The 24,797-nt window shown below is 39.9% G+C and overlaps 1 protein-coding gene across 1 annotated transcript; it reads right to left on the reverse strand.

Moving 5' to 3' along the window:
- Positions 1-24,797, reverse strand: SLC26A4 (solute carrier family 26 member 4). Its single transcript, XM_067289976.1, has 20 exons — positions 24,643-24,797; positions 24,090-24,229; positions 21,588-21,698; positions 19,921-20,111; positions 18,836-19,000; positions 15,974-16,126; positions 15,780-15,862; positions 14,673-14,820; positions 12,043-12,156; positions 11,201-11,278; positions 10,870-10,965; positions 9,272-9,378; positions 7,831-7,900; positions 7,398-7,490; positions 7,193-7,288; positions 5,989-6,219; positions 4,449-4,503; positions 3,988-4,133; positions 2,696-2,779; positions 1-921 (listed from the first exon to the last, which is right to left on the reverse strand). The coding sequence occupies exons 1-20, from the start codon at positions 24,795-24,797 to the stop codon at positions 898-900; spliced, it is 2,340 nt and encodes a 779-aa protein (XP_067146077.1). The 3' UTR covers positions 1-897.

Raw genomic sequence — 24,797 nt, forward strand, 5'->3', positions numbered from 1 at the left:
ACTTTTATGTGCATTCTGTAGCAGCCTGTTCTACAAATTTTGTTAAGTATTTGTGGAATAAGGTTTTTGTTAATCTATGTCATGATCTGCCTCTTGATCAGCTATAGATAACATAACGTAGCCAAAGTAATCTTATGTGTATACTTGATTTTTTTTTATTTTTATACTTGTTAATTTTTTATTAACGATAGTGCATGATTCACTACAATGGGATTAATGCAGAACTAATGAACCACTGTCGGAGGGCCTTTTCTATTGAAACTTATCCTAATTACTGTTTTATAGTAGTGCAGTACACAGTTTTCTGTTTGTGTGAACGTTTCACCTGTCCCATGTTTCAGGTATCTAACATCCTGCAGCAATTCAAGGAATTGCTTGGAAAGAACTATCAAAATGCATTTTTTCAAGAATTTTGTCAACAAGTATGGTCACCCTAATGTTCTAGTATTGCAAAGCCTTGGCCAGCTAGAACTTCTGCCCTCCTGCTAGACATTGTACAAATACATAACAAAAGGCCTCTGATCAAAACATTTAAGTCTCTTCAACTCCCCTGGGCCGGGTTAACACAAAGCGGCTTTTCTTCCAGTACACACTGATACAACAGTGTGATGCACCTTCCCCCTGACTAGTCCCAAAACTGATTACATCCTTTGTAATAGTTTTTTAAATTTTTTATCAATGTATCAGATCAGAAATTGCTCACTGAATCTGTCTGGAGTTTTTTCAGGGATAATGGTAGTCAAATTTGGAGATTTCTAGAGATCTGCATCATTCAGACAAGGAATCAGGGTTTTCTTCAAGTGCAAAGATTGGTTCCATTTCAGAAAATGCTTATATAACACCGGTGCATAAATATTGCTGTGAGTTCACAGGTGTGACAGTACCAGCAGTTCTTCTTCATGAAGCAAGTCTGCGCATAGCCTATTGACAAGTTTTTCAAAAGGTGGAGAGAAAGGGGCAATGGTTAGTTCTGAGTACACACCACTTGGAAAAATAAAATATTTATGTATGTGTTACTACATTACTACTAAGTTCAACCTGGCTTCAATGAAAGTACAAAGAAAGTAACTGTAAAAGGTCTATTCTGAAACAGCTTTCCTCTAACTGGTATCTACATCAGACAGTTCGGTCAGGAAGTTGCAGATCTGAAGGTTACTAGCTATTGCCTTCAAAAACTGGCCATAAAGGTGGAGGATGAAAACACCTCAGAACAGTTTGACCTTGGACTGGTAGTTTTGTGCCTGCATTCTTTTTCTTATTTAGTGACTGTAATGTAAATAACGAAGCACTCCTGGGAATTGGAATCAGAATTTGGCCTGCTTGTCTTCATAGCTTTGTGAATTATTCCTTTATTCCTTTCTGCAGTGACTTACAGAGGAGTGGAAAGGGCTTCTCCCCACAATAACGTGGTGATTAGGGTACTCACTGGAGTAGTGGAAGAAGTGTGTTTGTATTGTGTGTGATAAAAAGTAATATTTGTATCTCTTACAATATTCATACCAATCAAAAAAAGGAGGGGCTGAATCAGGAGTACCAAATATCACAGTCTATTGAACAAGCCCTGATGAAGTTTAAGAGGCTTTTGGCTCGGTCTTAGTTTTTCCTCTCACTACTCTGACTCCCAGGCCAATCTGAGCTCCCTGGTCAGGTTTCCCTAGGAGACTTCATGTGGTGAACACAAGGTGACCTGAGAACCTCTACCCAGCCACAACTCCCTCTTACCTACTTCCTTCCAGGTTGCGCAGCAAGCTTGCTGCAGCATTTGCTAGAGCGTGTCAGATGGAAGGGGCGCAGCATACCTTTAGCCCCTTCCCAGTCCCGTGGCTGGTGCGGAGAGGCCCAGCACAGAGCACTACCCCATTTTAGATAAAGAAATAAACGTGCAGTAGAGACAGCAGGGACTAGAACCATGATAGCATGATAGGAGGGAGACCTAATACTCATGCCTTTACCTACACAGAGTGCTGCAATACTTCCAATGTATTGATGCATCACTACTTTAACCCCTCATAGGCTCCTATTAGCCCAGTCTCCTACTTCCTGGATAAATGCCCTGTCTGCTGCACTGCTACCTAAGCAGTAAGTGCTGTTTTCTCTCCTGGCAGTATTCTGTGAATACAAAATACCATGGTATTGCTTTAAGGGACTTTTGTGTTGTTGCGTGTTAGTTATGCTCTGTGTGCTGCTCTGCTCAGTTTCTGGATCCCAGCAAGTCAGAGGTGGAGGAGAGGTGCTTCGCTGTTTAGGTTGGGGCAGCCCCATGCAACTGCAGAATAAAAATGTTTGGAGCATGCAAGAAGGTGCCTGCTGTGTTCAAGTAGCAATGAAGGGGAGAGGTGGACCATAAGTTTGTACTCAGATGCCTGAAGCCTAACCAAGTCATCTTTTAGGCACCTAAGTCCTTCTTGGATCTATTTGTAAGCCTACTTAAGCAGAAACAGGGCTAAAGATATACAGATCAGGAGATGCTTGTGCACATACAACCTGCTACATCTTAAAAAAAAAAAAAAATTACTTCTTCCACTAAGCACTGACATCCAGGTGCCCAGGGAGAGTATTTATGTGTTGAGAAGGAAACAGCTGTGGGCTCAGTTCATCCAACATACTATAAGAGGAGAGCTCAGTGCTACAGGCGAAGGAATAAAAACAACAGTATTCTTTAGATAATAGATAAATTCAGTTCTAAAGTGCATACCTCTTCCTGAACATCAAGTTCATCGTCAGGCTGGCTTGTTTCTGTGAATTCTATTGGTTCTTTAGACTCCTGCATGAGTGAAATCTTGACAGAAAGAAATTAGGAAACACGCTGTCAGTATTACTGAAGTTCACGTATTGCTTTGAGGTACCTTAATATAACTCCCACAACTCAAAGGGGTCTGTTGTTTACTGTTCCTTAAGAACACTGTTGCTTTAGATCAGCTGGGAGGAACTTGAGGTATCGAAAAGCCTTGCCTCTCCTCATGACTATAGTTATGGCTTTGTAAAAATAATAAAAGCATCTGTATTTAAACTGCTATATGGCTTTATCAAAATGATAATCTCTGCTATACTGCAGCATCAAACTTCTAGATCCTGGGTAGTAAGCAAAAATTATCAAAAAAAAAAAAAAAAGGGTCCCACCCAAGTTATTTATCCATAATATTAGTTATTTATTCATAATATTATAATAGGGATTACTAGGCAGGAAGTTGTGGTGAAAAGAGTGGAGAACATTAAAAAGCCATTTTCCAAACGAATGGTGTGCCCACATCTTTAACACTGCAGAATGTTCTGGTTATCTCAGAAAACAGAGAACTAAAAAATGCACGGAGGAGGCCAGCAGGACTGAACACTAGTGTGGAATGGCTGCAATGCACAATCACACCAAGTAGAATGGGACTCTTCAGCTCTGAAAACAGGTAACTGAAAGGTGCATATCAGAGAGGTATATAAAATCATTAATAGTTTGGAGAAAGGGAACAGGGAATGAATAGTAACTGCAGCTAATAATACAGAAATCCAATGAACTTATCAGGCAACAGGCTTAAGCAGAAGGAAATATTTCTCACATAGCATAGATAGACTTACAGAACTCATCTCCACAGGGTGGTGTCAAGCAAAAACGTGTAAATGGGTTCCAAAAGGAACATGACAGACACGCTGAAGAGAACTCCATCTGTGACCATTAAATATAATGGTCCAAATGCAGCCTCCAGCTGAGGAAGGTGCCAGCTGTCAGAAATTAGAAAATGTGTCTTCAGATGAAGCATTCTCCATATGGCCTGTTACTTGAGTTCTTTCCACTAACAAGATCCTAGGGCTGACAGACCCTTCCTTTGAACTAGTATAATATTCCTGTACTACAGAAGCTGTCCAATTTGTAAGACTCTTTCTTACATTTTTTTGTACTACAACTCTAGGCCTAGTTTTCAAATGTGTAACAGAAATTGCAAGAATAACTTGTAGATGACAGAAGGAAGGGAAACAAACACTGCTGGATATCCTCACCTTCTCAAATATAGGATCCTGGTTGTCACTGTACATCATTTGATTCCTTATGTAGAGCACAGCATCATGGACAGTCAAGAAGAACATGTCTTTTCTGACAATATCATCAAAGAAGGTGCTCTGTTCCAGTTGTGAAATAAGGTTGTCTGAATAAAAAGAAGACGTCGGCTTGAATCAATTTGGAGTAATTTGGGGAATAAATGTCAAAATACATGGTTGCAACTACCAGAAATCAGATGTACAATCAAATCAATCAATTAGTCATAGCTTTGTCTTGACCTTTACTTTCATGTTTCTTCAAACCCCAGCAGTCTTTATATCCCACCACAGCACACCATGTTTACCAGTGTGGTTATTCACATTTTTATTGGAACAAATGCCTTCACAAACACATCTAGAGATCCTTCTTGTCTTCATTTTATCCTTTGTATGAATCATAATAGAAGTATCTGGATATTTACCTTGATATGAAGCAAAGTATACTCTTACATCAATTCTCTCAAACTCTCTAATTATCTAAAAAAAAGGAAAAGTTTACAATGAGGAGATAAAAATGTTTGTAAGGACTATACATGCATATATATATATGTCTATATATGCCATCGACATACAGACATATAATCTCTCTCTCTTTATATATATATGTACACCACACACACTTCTCATTTGTTTCTGACTGTTTTCATTCCAAATTGTATGTTTTGATTATTCACACCAAAAAAAGAACTGCTATATTTTGCTGTACTTAAATATCCATTAGTTAAGTACCAGTCTCTGAAGTGGCCAATGTAAATGGACCTATATATTTTACACATACACCATTGCTGTCTATTAAGGTTCTCATTCTATTCTCCTAGAATAATCATGTCTCTTCAAGAGCAATCTTAATCTTCCCCCATATATGTGTGGCTTGAGACAATCTTTAATTAGCACATGCAATTTTTTTTACACAGACTTTCCCTCATGCAGTGCACCAGGTGGACCTGTTCCTGGATGAAAAAGTTGCATATGAAAAGAATCATGTCTGTGCAACCCCTGTCTCATCTGTCTCAGAAGTCAGAACCGAATCGAAATTAGGCAGAGGGCTAAAGCAGGTCAGACAGCATTCTTGTATTTTAGCTAGTTAAAAACTGTCCTGGGAAACTGGATTCTGCCCCTGGTTCCGTGATGGCAGGCAAGTCTCATAAAACAGCATTTTCAGAGATGATTGCTAATTGCATCCTCTTCTGTTTCTTAGTAATCTAGAATCTTGATAATCTATGATCTGGTTCACAGATAGGCCAGGCAATCCCAACTGCAGTTTGAAGTCAGTGAAAGCAGTAATCTGAACATATAAAGTATCATAAAAGGTTAAAGACTGAACAATCAGGTCTACACGCATGTAATTGGGCACCAAAGACAGTGTGGCCTTATCTAGGCCTTAATCTCTTCACCTCATTTCCCTCTCCCTAAACTGGGAATATTATCACTTCATTACCTCAGAGTGATGTTTGAAGATGAATTAAGTAATGTTGATGAAGGACTCGGATACTAGCCATAGAAAATCCTATAAAGAAATGAATCATTCTTCCTTCACATCATAATTTAAATAATATAGAATAAATAAATCTTAGAGCTAAAGACCGAAAAATGGAGGAAAGACAAAACACTGTTCTTTGTTGAGTAAGCACCATCCTATGCCCAGATTAAGGGCAGGAGGCATGTTGAAAGAAAATACGTAACTAAAATCTTTCATAATACATGCATACAAGTGGACCACATTCTGCAGTTCTGATTTTAGCGTACTTTACTGTGCAACCTTAATAATGTTCTTTTAACATAATCTTGTTCTTTTCCCCTAAGATATGCACAAACTGATATCCTACCTGATGCTACAAGTTTTAAAGGTAGTTTTCAACAACAAACTTTAATAAACTCAGAAATTATCTTCAGCCTACAGCTCTTGATTTACAAACCATTGACTAGATTCATTTTTACAGAACACTGAAAAAAGGCCCTTACCGTTCTTATTGATCTCACAGCTACAATATCCAAGAAGGACACTGCTCCAAAATCAAAAATGAGACTGTGGATGGGCACCTTTGGGACATTTACTTTGACTGGGAGTTCTGAATTCCAGTCCACCTGGATCTCTACTTCTTTGGTGGGAACTTGAAGATCTTCATTGTCTTCAGGTTCCTCGTCAGGCTCAAAAGCTTCATTATTAATACCAGGCTCACTGATGATGCCATTCTAATAGAGCAGATAATATATGGAATATATCATTCAATCGTGGAGATAGTTTTGGAATTATAGGCGACACTTCGCACTGATAACTTCTGTTTTAGGAATGAATGAGACTGATACTGCATCCAAGAATTTAAAGAAAAACAAGACAGAGCAAATAACTAGCTCCTTCTCCTCTACACCGTGTATTTTCTTTCTTCCTATTTTTTATTAGAAGAACATCTTTCTACAAAAAGGCCACTATCCAGAAAAACAAGTATCTCAGAACTACTCCCTCCCTCAAAAGTTTTGTTTCTGTTGAAGACTGATATTTTCACCTTTGAATTGGATGTACTATACATGATAATGCAGCAAAATCACTGGGTTAGAAGTTGGATTGTCACATAACTAAGCATTTAACTCCATCCTAAGGTGGAATGTAAACAAAAATGTTGCATCCTGCACTGAGAACTCTGACAACATTATGCCCATTCCCAGCTTCCAGCTCTGGAGATTTAATAGGTCACCTGTCCCTGGCCACTCCTATAAGCTTTTAACTATAGAAATGTACATTCCATACTCAGAGAAACACATGCTGCTTCCTTTAAAGAGGATGTGGAAGGCTACGTCTGCCAACCAACAGGGACAGCCCAACTGTGCATAGGAAGCTGGGTAAGAGGAGCATAGACATATGAAAGAGCCAGCACTTTCACTGCACAGAGGCAATCTGAGGTGGTAAGGGTTAGAAGTAAGATCAGGGAACCTGTTGTTTCTACTGCAGTTAGCACTACAGCTGTCACAGCTGCCTGTTGGGTCTTTGGCAATAGGGGTACAGTTCTGCCAAGTCTCCTGTAGGTCCCATACTTCTGACAATAGTAATCAGTCACACCTTTCATCTCTATTTTAAAGATCAGCACAGAGGAGCTCATAATTAAGACTAAAGTAATAAGCTCTAACAGTAATCCTTTGAGAAAGAAAAGAAAGAAAAAAATAATTTTACCTTAGTAGCTTTTAGTTTCCCCTTCTTGATTAGCTTTTGTATCTTTCTCAGTGCTTTAAGTCTCTTATTATAAACCTTAACTGCATCAAATCCCACCTACAGAAAAAAGATCAAGACATCAAATGATTTAGTTTTACCTAGATAAAATTCCAAGGAAATCCCAAAGCCAGTCAAGTAGCATCCAAAACCATCATGTATCACTTACTGTGGACTTGAGGCTGCTTTTCAGTCCGTCAATGTTAGCATAAAAAATTGGACTTGAAAACCTGAGAATTTTCACTCCTTCTGGTTCTATAACCTGTTGTCAAAGAATATAAGGTCAAGGAACATCACCCATATTTTGGATAATAAGAAACAGTTCAGTCGCTGAGAAGAATCTAGGTAGGTATCTAATTCACAGAAATGAGATGGATTGTAGGCTAGCTTTGCTGATAGTTCAGCTGATGCAGTTTTTAGAAGCTTACTACCACAGCATGCAATATGGACCAACCATCTGGATCGAGATGAAGCATTTAATGCGGAAACCTGTTATCTTCACGCACTCCACTTCCAAATTGAAGCTGTCCCCAATCTGCAAAGCACAACTTTCTTTTACAGTGGCTTGTAGACTGAAGGGAAACAGCTCAGCAATGACTTACATTTTTGTATTCCTTGACTTTCTTGTAGATATCTGTGCCAGGAATGTTCCCAAAGCCACCCCAGGAGGGACTAATGGAAATGAAAAGAAAAGACGGTGAAGGAAAATATCATACTTAGGCATTCACAGAATGAGAGGATTGTTGCATACAAACTATCACAGACTCTTAGAGTCTGTTCTCTTCTACCCAACCAGTCACGCCATCAGGAAAGTGCTATATTTTTGTTTTGTGTCACTACGCAAAGGTCTTTTTCTGATCTGTAGTGGAAGGTCCTTGTTAAAGACAATATGTACTTTGGTCTCAGCCTATTGACCTCATCATTTTTGAGTAGAGCTAGATGACTAACTTGTTCTATTTGTTTCCCAAACCAGAAAAGTAAGTTAAAAGAACCTCATTTTGGATCAAATGAAAAAACAGCTTTTGACTTGGAAAGAAATTGATCACTTTTTTCATTTTAAATCAGTTGAAACAAATTATTTACATTGTTGTCAGATTAATTAAAACTTTTTGTTCAACCCTTTTTCTTTGGATTTGGGTCACTAACAAAACCAAAATATTTTTTTGTCTCCAAATATACTTTTAACAGGTGAAGCAGATTGTTCTGAAGTTTGTAAAACCTTACCTCCCATTTTTTAAGCTTGATTTCACAAATCTGAGTTGAATTTGTGAATTGTTTTTGAGACTGTTAGAATTCCATTTTTTATAATCTAATCTTATGTAACATGTTTTGGAAGGCTCAATTTTTACACATTTGCTGACAGTGCAACTATGCTTTGGTACTGATCGCAGCTGTACTTTCTGGGCTTCAGGCTGAAGGAAAGGTGTTATGCTGTATTTTCAGAGAAAAGGCCAACAAAATGTTACGAGACAGCCAAATAAGATTCTGCAAAGCCACCTTTCCTCACCATTCAGCTCCCACACGTTATTAGAAGAGCAAGAAATAGACCACAAATACAAAATTTTGTCCTGTTTTCATGCTTCCTCTTCCTTTTCTTCCACAGACACATGCTCAGTCTGATACAAACAATGAGGGAAAAGGTTATTGGCATGTGCAGACATACCATATTATAATGACATGCTAAGAGTTACTTTAGTGACCAATTCACTACAGAATTCATACATCTTTTTATGTTTGATCTGCAATGTTTTATCCCTTTTCAGAACTGAGCAGCTACATGAGTGCATAAATAATATATGGCCAAGTATACCGAGTATGATATAGAACAGATACTGGCAAAATAATGCAGCCTCTCTTATGTCCGTGTAATTAAGTGATAGCACAGAAACAATGTTTTGTTCTAAAGAACAGATTTTTTTCCCACTTCAAAACCCTTGTCAATCCAACCATATTTTCTGCCACAAATCATCTTGCTTTTCAGTGTATTGTCTTACTTTTTCATAGTATAACATTGACAAATATTTCTGATCCTGTGTTACTTACAACTGAACTCTCAGCACGACTGTCAGCAATCCAAACAAAAGGCCGGCAAGTAATCCCAAATCAAGTCCCAAAATGATGGATGCTACACATGTAAAAACCCAGATCATCTGGAGAAGAAATAACAAATGTAAAGTCTCTTAACTATAAAATGCAGCTGTGGTCACTGTAAAGAATCACTAGACCAGACAATAAGAGGAGCATCAGAACTTAACTTTGAAGATGACCACAGCACACTGGCAATTTACTGACTTCCATATGAAAGTCTTCTCCCCCTTCCAAGCTACTTCTGTCCATTGTCATCTTACTAAAAATATTGACTTTTAGGAAAAAAAAATCTCTCTCTCTCTCTCTTTTTTTTTTTTTTTTTTTAAACAGAGGGACATTCTTCCAGGATCTAGTTACCTTGGTGAAATTTAAGAGGATGAAGTTAACCGTTGCATTTTCTTTTTTTCCTGATTGATAGTAGTAGTTTTTGTTAATCTTACTTTAGAAATTTGAAGCAATTTATTCTCCCCGAGATGTAACATACTGTAAGATGGCCCTCCTACAGGACACATATGGAGGGAAGAGGGCTACTCAGTGATGCCAAGAAATCACAACTGTACCAAAGAGAGGTATTTCATATGAACAGGTTGATGGCATTTTGTAAAGCCTCTATTGAATATTCAGGCAGAACGGTTGAAGTGGGTTCCTCAGTTCCTCCTTACGTCACTGCCCAGGCAGAGCACCCAGCGGACCCAGTCATTCAAAAGGCTGAGGTTGGTGGGATCTTTTACCTATGAAGCGGACTAGTGAAGGATTGACTAAAAAAATTCAAATTTACTTAAAACACGTACTGCCCAGAGACACACACTACAAAACCTGTGTGCAGTAAGGATTGCATGTTGAAGATACTTTCCATGCATTCTTTTCCTGTCCAAAGAGCCATGCTGAGGGGCTGTTGCACAGAAGTCCTGGTGGGAGATGTGAGCAAGTTCCCTGAGGTGAGGTTATAGTGGTTGATAAGAACAGCCTGTTCATACATCCCTTAACATGCCAAGTGCTCTTAGGCACACATTCTAGCATGGATTAGTCTTGCTACAGCAAGAAAATGTATTTTGTGAGGACTACCTGAGATTATCCAGGCAAATAGAATGCTAATGAGATAATGACATAAATATAAATGTAGGAATTAAGAAAAGGTCAGCTTTTCTGGCCATTTTAAACTGTGCAGAAGATCAGAGCAGAATGCTAAAGGTGACCACAGGCTGTCTTTATTCTGATTTTCAAGGCATCTCAACGCAAGATTTCTGTAAACTGTATTAATTGCTATGAAGGACACTGAGCAGGGATAATACCCTCACTAGTGTCCTTATGACAGAATAGAGGGAATAAAAATGATAAGGAGAATACTACATAAAACTCTAAAATAGGGAATTTTAACTAGCTTCATGGCACTTCTATTTTGAGGATGCAAATAAAACCGATTTGCATTAGCAAATCTGAACTCAGGACTACAAAACTTTATGTGATAGTTAAGAGAAACCTGGATGGCATTAAAAGGCAAAAAAAAAGCACAGACAAAAACATTAAGGGAGCAAAGAAAAAAGATGACTTACAGCATCCACTTTATTCTGTCTCCACAGACGAGGAACATCAAACACCTGCATGAACATCCCTTTCAAGTTGGCTATGACTACAGCTGCCAACACAGACTGTGAACAAAAATGGTAAAAAAGTGTTATTCAGAACAAAAAAATGCATTTTCAGATATTTTAATCTTCTGTCAGTTTTCTGTTTGCAAAGTGTACAACATTGTACATGATAAATCAGAGCTTCCTCTGGTATCAATCATCATAGTTCAAATGGGTCTATCAGTCCGGTCCACAAAAGCCGAGCATTTGGATGTGCAGGTGCTGGTGGCTGTGCTGCAAGGCAGAAGTACGGTACCTTTTGCAAGGGCTCTAGCAGTTTCCCCAGGGCAACAATGGCAATCAGAACAATCCCAGCTGAGATTATCCCCGCCACCTGCAAAGGACACGGTGTTTAGAGGAGCTGAGCGTAGAAAGACTCTATCTTACGTTTCCAGGCTTACAAAGAAAAGCTACACATTACACTTCTTGAGGAACAAGGAGGCCTGCCAGAATGCCAGTGCATTTAGGCACACATGGGCAATCATTAAACGCTTTGGCTACGCAGAGTGAATTCAGTTAAGCAGGTAGCATAAACAACCGCCCGCGAGGTAGCATCTCTCGGGAGGCAGAGTTGCATGGAGAGGTGAGAGGAGCAGGGTCTGCGTGTCAGCCAGAAATGGGGCTGCAGGACATCCTGTACATCTCCACTGTTAGATAAGTGTGAAGCTGTAGTACTGTGAAATGGAGATGGGTAACATACAGTATAGGAGAAAGATGGCAGGTGGGCCGATAACAAATGGCACACATCAGGGCTGCTCCGGCCAGCCCATGGGAGCTTAATGTCTCATAGGTTTCTGGGAGAGGATCTCCTCACTCATACTCAATTCCTACTGTGACAAACACAGTCCTGTAACTGGGAATGAAATTCTGGGGCATGAGACCTGAAAGACTGCTGACCTCTAATGTAACTCGTGCTAGGTAAAACTTTATTGCCCTCTTCTGGCAGAGCTACAAAAAGGAGCACAAGCAGCTTGCTGAGATACCTGGGGATTTTCACGTTCCAGCAATACAATTTTCATCCTTTCGTGAAACGTGCCCATTGTGCCCTCTGCAATTTAAACTTAGCTGTGCACAGGACTAGCAAGAAGAGGTCATTACCTGAGTCTTTCCACCAGTACTTTCTTGGACTGCTGTCCGTGAAAGAGCAGTAGTTGCAACAAAACAAGAGAAGGCTCCTGAAAAAATGTTGCTGATCCCAAAGGCAATAAACTCCTGAAAGATAATTGGATGATGCTGTAAATAAAGATTTGTTAAGACAAATTTGCAATGCAGAATGACAATATATTTCTACAGTAGTTTATCGAGTAGGTAGCACTGTACTATTGAGAAGAGTCTGGGTGAGTAACAAGTGTTAATGTTTACATGCATTCTTCTTGTGCCAATGTAACTAAATCTGTTTAGAAGCCAATATAATTAAGTTGGTATACTCTCACCAAGGTGGACATATCCATACCAGTATAAAGGTATTTATAGCTTATTTCCATCACTGTTATCAAAACTAACTTTTCTACCAATTACACTGATATAATTGCATGAACACATGGGACTGGTATAATTTTAACTCTTGAATACCATCAGCTAAACAAATACTATTAAATCAGTACAACGGTCTGAGTTTAGTCGAGCCTTTCATTAAGGCAAGGCATTCTACTATTAGTAGAACTAATCAGGAGCTTTCCAAAGAAATGCAGTTTCACTGAAAACTTCTAGTTTGTTGAGCCAAAGGTATTTCAGCCTGAACATCCCAATGAACTCCTGCTGAGTCCCCAGCATCGTTCTCACGGATTTGCCCCAGGGTCACAGCTGCTGGCACCTACGGAGGCTGGTTTTTCTGCTCAAGTGACAAGGACCCTGGGAGCTGCATGCCCGGGGATCTGGGACATTCCTCTGAAGTACGTCCGGGAAACGAGGCCTTTGGGAGCTGCCCGCAATCCCGTATAATTGACAGAAACACTGCTTTAACTGAGCTGATACACAGTCCCAGGAGCTTTCCACCCACTGCAAGTTTTTAAAAATATAATTGAACATTTGATTTTGACTCTCACTCCCCTTCCCCCAAAAGAACCAAAAACTCTGAGCCAAAAGTGTGAGCCAAAAACTCTGCTTTTCATTTAGCTCTAATTACAAGGGCAGGATTTTGAAGTCGTGCTCTTTAACAGAACAGACCTAGACGATTCGTGCCTATTCCTGCATAACAGCTGTGTTCTGGGAGAAAATGCCGGAAATATAGTTTCTGGTGTGCCCAGGCCTTGACCATCTATGAATCTATGAAGACAAAATAAACACTGGCAGATAATGGGATTGGACTCTCCTTCAAAATGATTTTACTACCTGCATTTATGATCTTATTTTAACTGCTCCAGTTTACTTTAAGTAAACTATTTGCCCATCATTCACGGCTGTATTTAACAGTCGGTATGTGTAAAGTTCATAGCATTAGTATTGGAAGGAAGGCACTTTGCTTTTTATAGACAGTAATTCAACTATTATAATATTTTATTAGTACCTTTGAAGCATATCAGTGCTGGCAGTACAGCATATTCAGCAAAAGAACAGCATAAATAGCACTTTCAAGAATACGCATTATTCATACAGACTTATTAAACTGAAAGTCAATGCATTTTAGGCAACCTGAATCCAGAGTATTACCAGATATGAACTTTGTGTATTATAAAGTGACGAGCACATTCAGAAATATAATTCTGCTACATACTGCATAACAGTATTTCCAAAATCCAGCTTTACAACCTGGGCATAATTCATGAGCACTAAAATATGGAAGGACCCATTAAACAAGGTGCTTGGCTTATTTATTTATTGTAGTGAATGCATTTTCCTAAATGCTCAAAGGGCACAGTTCAAAATCAGGAGAGATGCGGGACAAGGAAGCTGTAGGACATTTTTCTCCCACGCCCGTGGCAAGCCACAGAACCAGCCAAGCAGACGCTGAAAACCTGCGGGAATCCTCTAAGGGCTTTGCAGTGCATCGCTTGTACAACATTGCAGCTACGGGCTTTTAGAAACTGGTGTTTATAACAATACAGCTGCCTGATGTAGACAGTTATTGAGGTATGTTCATATACTGGTAGGCATTTATTTTTGTGAAACTACAGGACTTAGCTATACAGTTACATGTATATTCATATTGATATAACTGGTGTCACACCAAGAAGCACAATTCAATGTTATTGGAGTAAAAATCACACCCTAAATGAAAAAGTGGAGTGGATACAAATGCTGCATGTAGACTAAGCCTAAATAAAGCTGCCTGGAGCAGCTTCTGAGCTTGGCATTGCCTTCTGCCCCGCTCCAGCAGCTGACCTCAGAAGATGCCTTACGCATAGAAATGGAAAGCAGGTTGCTAAAGCTGCCCAGGTCAACTTCGTATCACCTGAAAATTCCTCTACACAGTGTTTAGCTCTAACGACCCATTCAGAACAACCTCAGTCACTGAAGTGGTACAAAAGAAATTAATTCGGATGAAAAAATTAATTCGGATGAAAGACCCATACTGAGGGGAGAGCACGTCTGTCCATCTCTGTGTGGCAAATTTGTCAGATAATATATGGCCATTACATCTATTTTTTTGCAGTAGTTAAATGAATTTCTCCTGTCCAATTTTACATTTTGTCTTAAAAATCTGTATAGATGTTTCATCTGGCTACATAAGTCAGCATCAAACAGAACCTATGTTCTCTATGTTCATAAACTATTTCAGTTTTACATACCTGGTTTCCATCAATAGCATAGTCATATTTGGTTGCGTATACTTTCCCCACAGAGACTGCAATAGCGTAAGCAACGATAGCAATGGAAAATGAGGCTGCTATCATCTGGGAAAACATGCCGACAGCTGGAGGTTCAGGAGGCAAAAATCTAGCATTTAGAAAATATATTAATATTATCAACTTTGATCAAATTCTTTTCTTCCTAGAGTTGTCAAGGAGCTTGAGGCAGAGGCATACAGGTTGCTTATAATTTCAAGCGTAATATTTCAAGTTAATAAAAAGGTGGAAACAGCCCATTGACATACAGAACATGCTTATCTAGCTCACCGCAGCCCAAATCCTGATGCTATTAGTCAGCAACAAAGCTCCTGTTGTTCTCAGCGTGACTGAGATTTGGCCTTGTGATAGCAAAGTGAAGAAGTACATTTTTTGAAGCATTGAATAAAGGATATATTCAATAGTATGATGAATTACATAAATACATTAATGACACTTCATACTATTGTTAACATACTTTGTTGGTAGATCTCAACAACATTTTTATCCCCTACTGTGTTTTCCACAAATTTTAATTAATCAGGGCTTGAATAGCAAATGGAATGTGAAGGTTACTACTGTGAAGTGCTCTGAATCTTTCAAGTGAAAGTCTCTACCAGTGTAATCCTCAAAATCCGTGCGCCTGTGAATACGTAAGGGACAATATTGGTTAGGATAACAGTGGCAGCATGAATATGGACCATGGTGGGACAACTCCTGTTTTTAGAAATGAAACCTATGCAGAAGTAGACTTTCCTTGTTAAAAGTCCTTTAATTTTTTTATGTTTTTATGTCATGTATTTACTTTGTGACCATGAAACAACTAATTCTCAAATGAACTTTTTGAGTCACGTAAGTACTCCTAAACCCATTTTACAGATAAAGAAAAGCTAGGCAACATAATCAGACAGCATCAGTGACAGAACCAGGAGTAAAACTCCAGAAAACTCCAGCTCTGAGTCCTAAACTCAGATTATAGCTCTCAATCTCTCTTTTACGTCTTTTATCTTACCACTGTCATTTTTAGCCAATTAAAAAATGATCTATGTCCCAAAATACAAAGGCACTCACCCTCTAGGAATGCTCTTAACAATGCCGGCATTGTATTTTTTTTCCAAGTCAGCAGCATATGAAATGCCAGTGGCTATTATTGTCTGTAATCAAATAAAACAACAGTTTTAAAATTGAAAAAATGCTCATGTCTTCCTGTAGCCAGCCCCATCTATTGTAGCTGTTATCAGCTTTTGTTATAGTTCTCATCTTACCACAATGACTTCTATTGGTATAGGTATGGGTATCTTGTGTTTGAACCGATCATTTATTTCTTTAACTACCATGCAGACAAAAATGGTGAGGAGTCCAGCAATAAGATCTGCAATGTTGGTGGTACCAATTCTTTCAAATATTTCAACAAGAGTCTGAAAAATAAAAATGACAATTTAAAATACACCCTTGTCCTCTTAAAGGCTGTGAATACGCTCTCAAGAAGAAACAGATGCACAGGGTTTTGGAGGAGCCCAGGGCTTACACACTCCTTTGCTCGGGCCCAGAGGAGCCTAAATCTGTCTAATGTCCCACCAAGCTGTTACAGATTCAGTGAAAGGATTTCATGGTGAATTTAACTTAAAAGGCACAACTGCGAGAATTGCCTGCACAGATTGCTTCTGCTTCCCAATTTCTAGAAAACTAATACTAAGGACCAAGGGCTCACCCCCTACCTGTGCTTTACCTCTATCTGTTATTAGAGCAAGGAAGGAGACATATATAACTCCTTTGCTTTGGGCAGATAGCAGCAGAGATGCTCATTTTTTGATCCAAAAGCCAGCTGGCAGACCCCTGGGCAAGTCTCTGGCTCACCATACGCCCAGCACATCCAGTCTGTGTATTTTGTCTTCCCTATTTCTGCTCACACCCGGAGAATGAGCATGCCAGCCCAGACCCCTCAGGCTGTGGAGACCCCTGTACTTGAGAAAAGCGGTCGCCCAACCTCACTCTCAGGTACATTAACCCTCCCACCACTAGTTTGGTCATAGGCTGGAGGACTCCCACAACTGGACTACAACCGGCAGCTCCCTTATCTACCCTTGCCATGCCCTTGCTTGGTCCGATTGTTTATTGCAAACTACAGTGCATGCGACAGACATTTATATTTGTGTAGCATTTATACAAACATGACAAAAGTATCACTTTTAAGTGTACAGAGGAAACAGGAAGGGCTGATCAGAGAAAAGCTATGGATACTTCTCCGTCCCTCTCCCAGCCATCAGGGTAATTCTCCCTTGCTCTTTGTCTCCATGAATATTTAATTATTCTGTGCAAAGTGAAGCAGCTTTGGCAGAATGAGCTGATGCAAAAGAGACTGGAAACAGACTTCTGGTATCCTGGTTAGCTCCCCAAATACTGGGCTGTTAGCTGAAATGCAAGGGGAGGGTGGTAGCAGCAGCACCACTACCACCTTCCTGAAAAGACCTGCTTCCCCTGTTTTTGAAATAAAGTACTTAACCTGCTTTGTTTTCTAAGCTAAAGAAACAAACCTTGCTGAAACACGAAGTGAGAGGCTTCTCTGTGGGTAGCCTGAAGCCTTTTTTTGCCCCTTGTACTGCTTACAGCATTTAGTTATCACCCATCCCAGTGCTCCCCAGTGCCAGGGAACAACAGGTTCCCAGTGGGGGGGTTGTGAGTTCTCCTGATGTTGGACGCTTAGTGTTGCAGTTTGCTAAACACCACTTCTGAAGCGCGTCCAAGATTTGCTGAAGCTGACACAGCAAATCACTGGTTGAGCGAGCCAGAAATCACAATTTCTTTGCTCTACGCACATCTGCAGGCGCATTTGCTTGGCTCACCTGTTAGAACGCAGAAACTCTAAGCTTTAACCTAAAAAGTCAGCACTCCAATCTGAGCCTTGCTGGAGCTGGCAGAACCGTTTAATTCCTTTTCAAAAATACTTTTATACTAGCTGTACCACCCTTCAATGAAAATAAAAACCAGAGAGATAGAAAAACCTACTGGATCAATTAGTCCGTCACCGTTCCAAGTCTGCAATCAGAGGTTTATTAGACAGTACTTTGTCTTATCTAATTTTCCATGGCCTAAGGAAAAGCATTTTCATTAATGCCAAAAAGGCACATGACGTAATACTTTTTTTCAAATATTCCACAGATATTTTTTCTGAATTTCACCTTGTTATTTGTAGTTAATTCATTCTATTTTTGCTGATCTACACGTCTAATGTGTTCTTCTTCATGCATAAAGAGACTAGCTAATCTGGTTGCCTGAACTGGCATGTTCTGTAAGGACATCTTTGTCTAGAACAGCCTCTTGAAGAAATCTATTATCCTAATGTGAAGTATGATGGAAGATCTAAAATACTATGAATCTAAACAGTTTCATGCTGAAGTCAGTGACAAAACTCAATAATTTCCCTGGGAAAGGAGACTACTCTGTAATACGAGAATCTCTAGGAATTCAGTATTTCTGTAATCCATCCAAGACAGTTCTTCATTTGATCATTTTCTCTAAAATCAACAAATGGACTTGTGACAGCAGTATTTAGCCTCTCCTTAGCTAACCAGCAGGTACCTGCCTCCAGGATGGGAATCCACATCCTTCCTGAGAAATTCCCCAGTATGGCTACAGTGTGGATTGAATAAAGCTACCCTTTACCAGAATGACCTGCTGGTTTAAGAAAGAGGAGACTTGGGACCAGTCAACTTTGAAGATGATCTGACAATGTTAAGAAATGGTGAAACATCCTTCTCAACAAACCAAGAAGCAAGGGGATGGGAGGGAATAGTCTCCACAAGTGAAAACCTAGAGAAGAAAAACTGTTTTGCTGGATATTATGTTTAAACTTTATATGGAATACAGCTGTGCCTGGAAAAGACTTAACCGTTGCAATTAGCCTTCATGGTCTGGGGAATGAAGAAAGCAGCTGCTTGGAGCTCCACAGGTACAAATGACAACCTGCAGATCTTGATGAGAGTGAGACTAAGACCTAAATGAATATCCTATACTTACCACAATATATATGAATCATTCCTGCATGAAATGGAAGCAGAAGATAAATAATAAACAATTATGAAAAAGTTCTGGCATAAAATAAAAGCAAATTAGAAGGCCGTACTTACATATATTATGGAAAGGACACCATTATAGTTTTTAGTTGAAACATTTAGGACTATTTTCAGTTGTGACACAAACACTTGAAAAGCAGCTGCAGTTGTGAATCCCCCAACTAGTGGATCTGCAAGGTACCTCACAATGAAACCAATCTGAAGGACTCCAAATACTACCTGGAAAAATCATGAAGAATAACAACTTGCTAAACAATAAAATGATATAGCAATGAAACTGCAAAATGTTCACATTCACTCCCATGAACATGCCTCTGGAAAGCATGAAAACTGATCACGCCTGATCATGGTACCTGTACCTGCATTGACCCAACTTTGGCTGAGTTAGTTAAATGATTTTATCCATGGAACAAGCTCATGGTCATGAGCAAGACTGTGACAACCTGGCCATGAGTGAGTCTGAAAGAATGAAACTCATTTTGTTCAACAAAAGATGGACTCGTTGCATGAGACAAATCAGTTTCAAGGGAAGTAATGTGCACAGCAAAGTGGGACGATCTAGTTCTAACTTTTTACAGAGAAGTGGGCAAAGGACAAATTTTAGATGCCACTGACCTCACTCCACATGACATCTATGTGTCATTTGTTAGAACTTGTCTTCTGAGCACCGATGCCCATCTTTGCCTTCCATAGTACAAATTTGCACCTACTTTTTATCTGATGATTTCTTATGCCTTGTTCTCTTCTCTTTGTTGACACAGAGTCTTAGGACATCTTCCTCCATGGCAGCCTAGTGTAGCTTAATATCATGTCATCCAGAGAAATAAAGGAGACCTGAAGAACTGTGTGAAAGGATGCTCCAGGATATGTACTATTAGCACTTAGTTTTGTGTAAGTCTCCTGCTCTACAGTCATAGGGTTATTCTTCTATTGACTGTGACCCTCAGCCATGCTGCCACAAATGCTGCCCAGGATGAAAAGAATAGTCCCCTGCAAGCTCTTCAGAGTTTGAGATAACTTTCCTTCATTTTTGTGTTTTAATATATATACCTAAATACCTAGTAGGTATTTCCATGCTGTATTTTCACCCATTAAAATTAAAGCAAAATCAACCCGTGTCTTCAAGTCAACTATTTTACCTGTAAAATTCCAACCAGAAATGTGAGGGTACTGGCTATCAGCACTCTCTGGGCATCTCTGGATTCAGTGTCTATCAGTGGCCCAGTACCGTTAGCCCCTGTAGCATTACTGCCATCTATGAGAAAATTATCATCAGGGGCCATGCTCAATACAACAGATCCCACCATCAAACTGACTACAGGAAAGGGACCTGTAATGATAAACAGAACATATCCAAGTTTACTACACATAAAAAAGAAGCATTTATCAGAGTAGACAAGTAAAGTCTAAATTACAAAATTCATTTAATATTTCGGCTGGGACACATGAATTATTATTTGTAGTACTAGGGGGCTAGGAGCCACAGGCACTGCAAACATGACCCAGCGATACAGTTCCTTCCTTAAATAACTTACAATATACATATGGGTGCAGTTTCATGCTTTGCTTAAGTCAGTTTAAGGCTGTACCAAGCCCAAAAGGGGCAACGTGTTCCCACCATCTCCCTTGTGTTAGCACCAGCAGTTCTGTGGCCCGCAATGAGACAAAGCAGACGGCTGATCCAGCTGAAAGCAACTTTTTTTTTTCTTTTTGTTTTCAGGGTTAGGTTTCGGCTGAATGAATGAGCTGATGCAGATCACCACACAGCTGCATGGCCAGGAATCCCAACACAGCGGTGGTGGCAGGAATACACAGCAAGGGGGAGGACTGCCCCTTTCAGCAGTAATATGGTATTACATGGGCTAAAGATGACTGAAACCATACTTGGTCAAGATACAGATAGACAGGGAGTAAAAGATCATTATGTCAGCAATGCGCAACCTAGACATAGTTGCATTTATTGCGGTTATGACTATAATTAAGCAGAAAAGGAAAATGTGATGAAATGTTTTAAAGAAGGATAAGTTAATTTTACAGTTATTTTAGAGAACACTTCATGAGTATAAAAAGAGCATTAGAGAAAGTATAAAAAGGAGTGTTTGAAAATATTTAAAGTAGGGATGTCAACATAAGTAGAGGTGGGAGCTCACATCTGGATAGCAAGACTGTATTTTGTTAAAATGGAGAAAAAGAAATTTCAGTGACCAAGTTGTGTATGATGAAAGCTTAAACATGAATTTTAACTGTGAGAACTGACAGGGGAAAAAAACCCATATTTTAGAGAAAGTATTCAGAAAGAATCAACAAGGTTTACCCATAGCCGTGATGTGAGGGCCTAGAGCGAGGCTGGAGCGGATACACCGGTTCTGGGGCTCTGCGACAAGCAAGAAGATGATATTGTCCATAGTGATCAAAAAGGATGTAGCAAGGAAGGCTTGCGGAGAAGACTAAGAGCTCTGTTTTAGCCATCTTGAGCTTTAGCTGGTAGACAAAATGTCTGTTCATACTGCCTAGTGTGGCCTTGATCTTGTAATTTCTTGCAAAGAGCATAGCCAAAGACAAAATTTAAACTTCAGCATAAATGCAAGCAAAGGGCATGCGTGGGCACAACTGAAGATAGCTATGATGAACAGTTGCCTGTACAGAGAAGAAGTAAGTCTTAAGTCCCCCAAACCCACCAATATTAATATTCAGTACAACCGATATGGTTCAGAAAGTACCTATCTTATATGAAATATGAATGTTCACAGTAAGGATTAGCACTTTGTAAAAGATAATTCACTGTAACTTGAACACATGCAGTTACCAACTGAGATGTGCCTTGATGTTCCCAGGAAAAAGTATGTCAGGATAGGAAAAAAGGCAGAATAGAGACCATATCCAACAGGAACTGCAACCAGCAGAGCGTATGCCAAACCTGAAATGATACATCATCACAATTTCCCATTTAAAATCTCTCAGTAGACTAGTATCTTGTCTAAAATAGGGTTAGACTTTCAGACAGATTTATGCCTTATCCAGATACAATTTAGAATGCATTTTGCATCTGTAATTCAGTTTCAGGCACATATGTGAGTACTAGTGTCTGTAAAAATTGCATATCTCACACCAGTAGCTGGATGTGTAAGTATGGAAAGATATTTCTACGTTTGTATAAGTAGCACAAAACAGGCACTAATGTGAAGTTCAGGCAGGGGAACTTTGTTGCAAAAATGAATGGTCTGACCTTTGAGAAAAAAAATAGGAATATGCAAAGTGTCATGGTTATAAACAGAATTTTCAAACAGGGATGTCAAATTATTGCACTATGAATATGCTTCACTATGTTCAGCCCTTTGGCAAATCAGGCCACTTTTTCAGGTATCAGTTTATAAACTTAAATGCCAAAAGTAAAGCACCCAAATTGGAAAGTTTTGACCCTTATCATCTTCTCCCTTTGTATAACCAAGCGAGCTGTCAGCTCCAACAAAAAATGAAGGAAAAAAAAAAAAGAGAAGAGTTAGCTTCAGTATCGTATCCCAGTTAGCTACCACTGCAGAGTCTAGTATTCTCCTCCAAAGAAACAAACTGCTACCAGAGCTCAAAATAACCTAGGTCCTGGTCACACTACTGTAACTCGTGAGAGGACTGAGAGCAACACACACAGTTATTGGTAGTTAGGGACACTTCAAGATCCCAGAAACCTCTTTTTTGGCAATCATTTTGGCCAGTTTTTCATATGATTTGGTACTTCAGAATTATGTATTTTTTAAAGTTACAGCAAATGCATATCGGACACAGATTAGATTTGCATTAATTAGGATTGTCATGTATTTTTGAATACACAGGGAGGTGTGAGACCAGACAGTGCACTTCAGAAATACATTTTACAAGTGGAATCTTATTGTGAGAAAATCAGGCTTCCTCTGTAAAAATATAAATGAGGAAGTTACAGTAAGAGCATAACAGCTGTTCTAGGTCAGCTCAAAGGCCCATCTAGCCCGGTGAGTTTTAAAAAGGAAAGGCAATCCTGTGATTGAGGCACTGCCTTCTGCAGAGATCTTCCAGCTCTGACATCTGCTTCCTGCATGACTGTGGACAAGTCGCTCTGGATCTTTATTCCTCAGGTCACTCTCTGCCTGGGGCAGAAGTTTGTAACACTTCTTTTCTGCTAATCTTTGCCTTACTAGTGCACTTCACTGGAACAGACGGTAGGGAAAATTTGTGGCTATTTAAGAAATAATTACTATCAAAATGGGATCTTGCCTGGAGGGTTTAACAGAAGCACAGGCAATACTGTGGTTCCTAGAAAATCCTGTGTCTCTTCTTTTGGGCATTTGGTGCCTCTGAAGTCGATGGAGAATGGTAGATACCTTCAGAGGACAAGCTGTCCCTTCTGTCATGGACAACTAATTGGGAATGAGACAAATTACTTTCTTTGTTGGATCTCTATAATCTTTGCCCCCTAGTGTAAGCACTTAATTTCCATTACGGGAAAATGTGCAGTTGAGACAGCTAACTTAACCTCCCACTGTCCTGAAAATTTGTGAAAATAGCGCAAGTTCAACCCAAAGAAATGAATACACTGGATCCCACCAGGGTTACAGCTAGTCTTGCCTTTGAAAGTGGACCATATCAGCTGCCTCAGGCAGAAGAATGGTTCTCCCCTTTAAGTCTTTCCTCTCTTAACTAAGATAGTTTCACTAATTTATGATTATTTCTGCCACTTTTCTATTTATTCATCTACTGAATGTTTTTCTAATAAATGTAATAAAGAAATAAGGAAAGCTGAATACTATAAGGCATGCACTGTAACTATCCATCAACTTCATCAATTTTTAAAACATGACTACACCACTACCTCCTTAAGCATTGTTTTCTGCAGATATTTGAATGACCTTATGGGCAAAATTTTAAAGGAAAGTAGATATCAAAATTGCGTTCATTTGGGGGGAATAACTAGATTTTTGTACGCAGCTGCAGAAGAGCTATAGGCTCAGACAACCAGGAAACAGAAATAATACCACATGACTTATTTGATCCATCCCAATATAAGTGAAAGTTAAAATATTAAAATGAGTTTTGAGCAAAAGGCTCGAGAAAGTGTTAAACACAGACAAATATCATACCAAAGGAAATTTAAGTCTTCAAGTTGAGCAGAAAAAGAGTAAATCAAATTCATCAATTATGTATTGCAAAATAGTATGTAATATCTGATATTGAATAACAAGCCTCAGATTTGTAATTCCACCTGCCTTTCACCACAGTGCCGGCAGACACTGTGAGAGGAGCGCGCTCGGCCGCCCAGCGACACCATGCCGGGATTTACCTTGCAGGGTGGCCACGAGCCCCGTGCTGACCCCGGAGATGATATCGCTGATCAGCCATTCCTTCACCCGGTAGTTGGGGAGCCACTCCAGAATGGGCAGGAAGGACCTGGCAATCCGAAAGGCCTTTTTTCTCGAACAGCTGCAGGAAAACAAGTTATTACAGCACCATCTGAAACTACAACCAGAGAGCTACCAGCAAAAACCAGTGGCAAACTGCAGGTTACACATATTTTAAGAGGTGAAGGCTGACACTATTACTTTTTCCAGCTAGGAATGAGGCATCTATTGGTATCAAAAGTCTCCTGAAGGAAGCGCCACCCCCATGTGTAACAGCATCTGCACACTTTGATATTAAAAGAAGGATATATATATAGAGAGTGTATGTGTAATGTATAGAGCAGGCGGTATACATATACACACATGTAAGCGTATACATGTGTGCGTAAAGTCAGGCTGTTTCGCGACTTCAGCGCGCGGGTCCCGGCGCTGGCTCCGCTCCAGGCCCCCGCGGGCCCTCCCGGCCCCGGCCCCGGCCCCGGCGCCGCCACGCACCTGCAGGCCGCCCGCGCCCGCCGGCGGAGCGCGGGGGGCAGCGGCGGGCGCCGCTCGTGCTCCTGCTGGAAGCCGGCCTCGCTGTAGATGGGCCGCGCCACCACGTAGTGGCTGAGGTCCGCCGGGGGCTCCGCCGCCCGCTCGCCCGCTGCCAT

Source organism: Apteryx mantelli, chromosome 1 (assembly GCF_036417845.1).
Source record: "Apteryx mantelli isolate bAptMan1 chromosome 1, bAptMan1.hap1, whole genome shotgun sequence".
In the NCBI taxonomy this organism is placed as follows: domain Eukaryota; kingdom Metazoa; phylum Chordata; class Aves; order Apterygiformes; family Apterygidae; genus Apteryx; species Apteryx mantelli.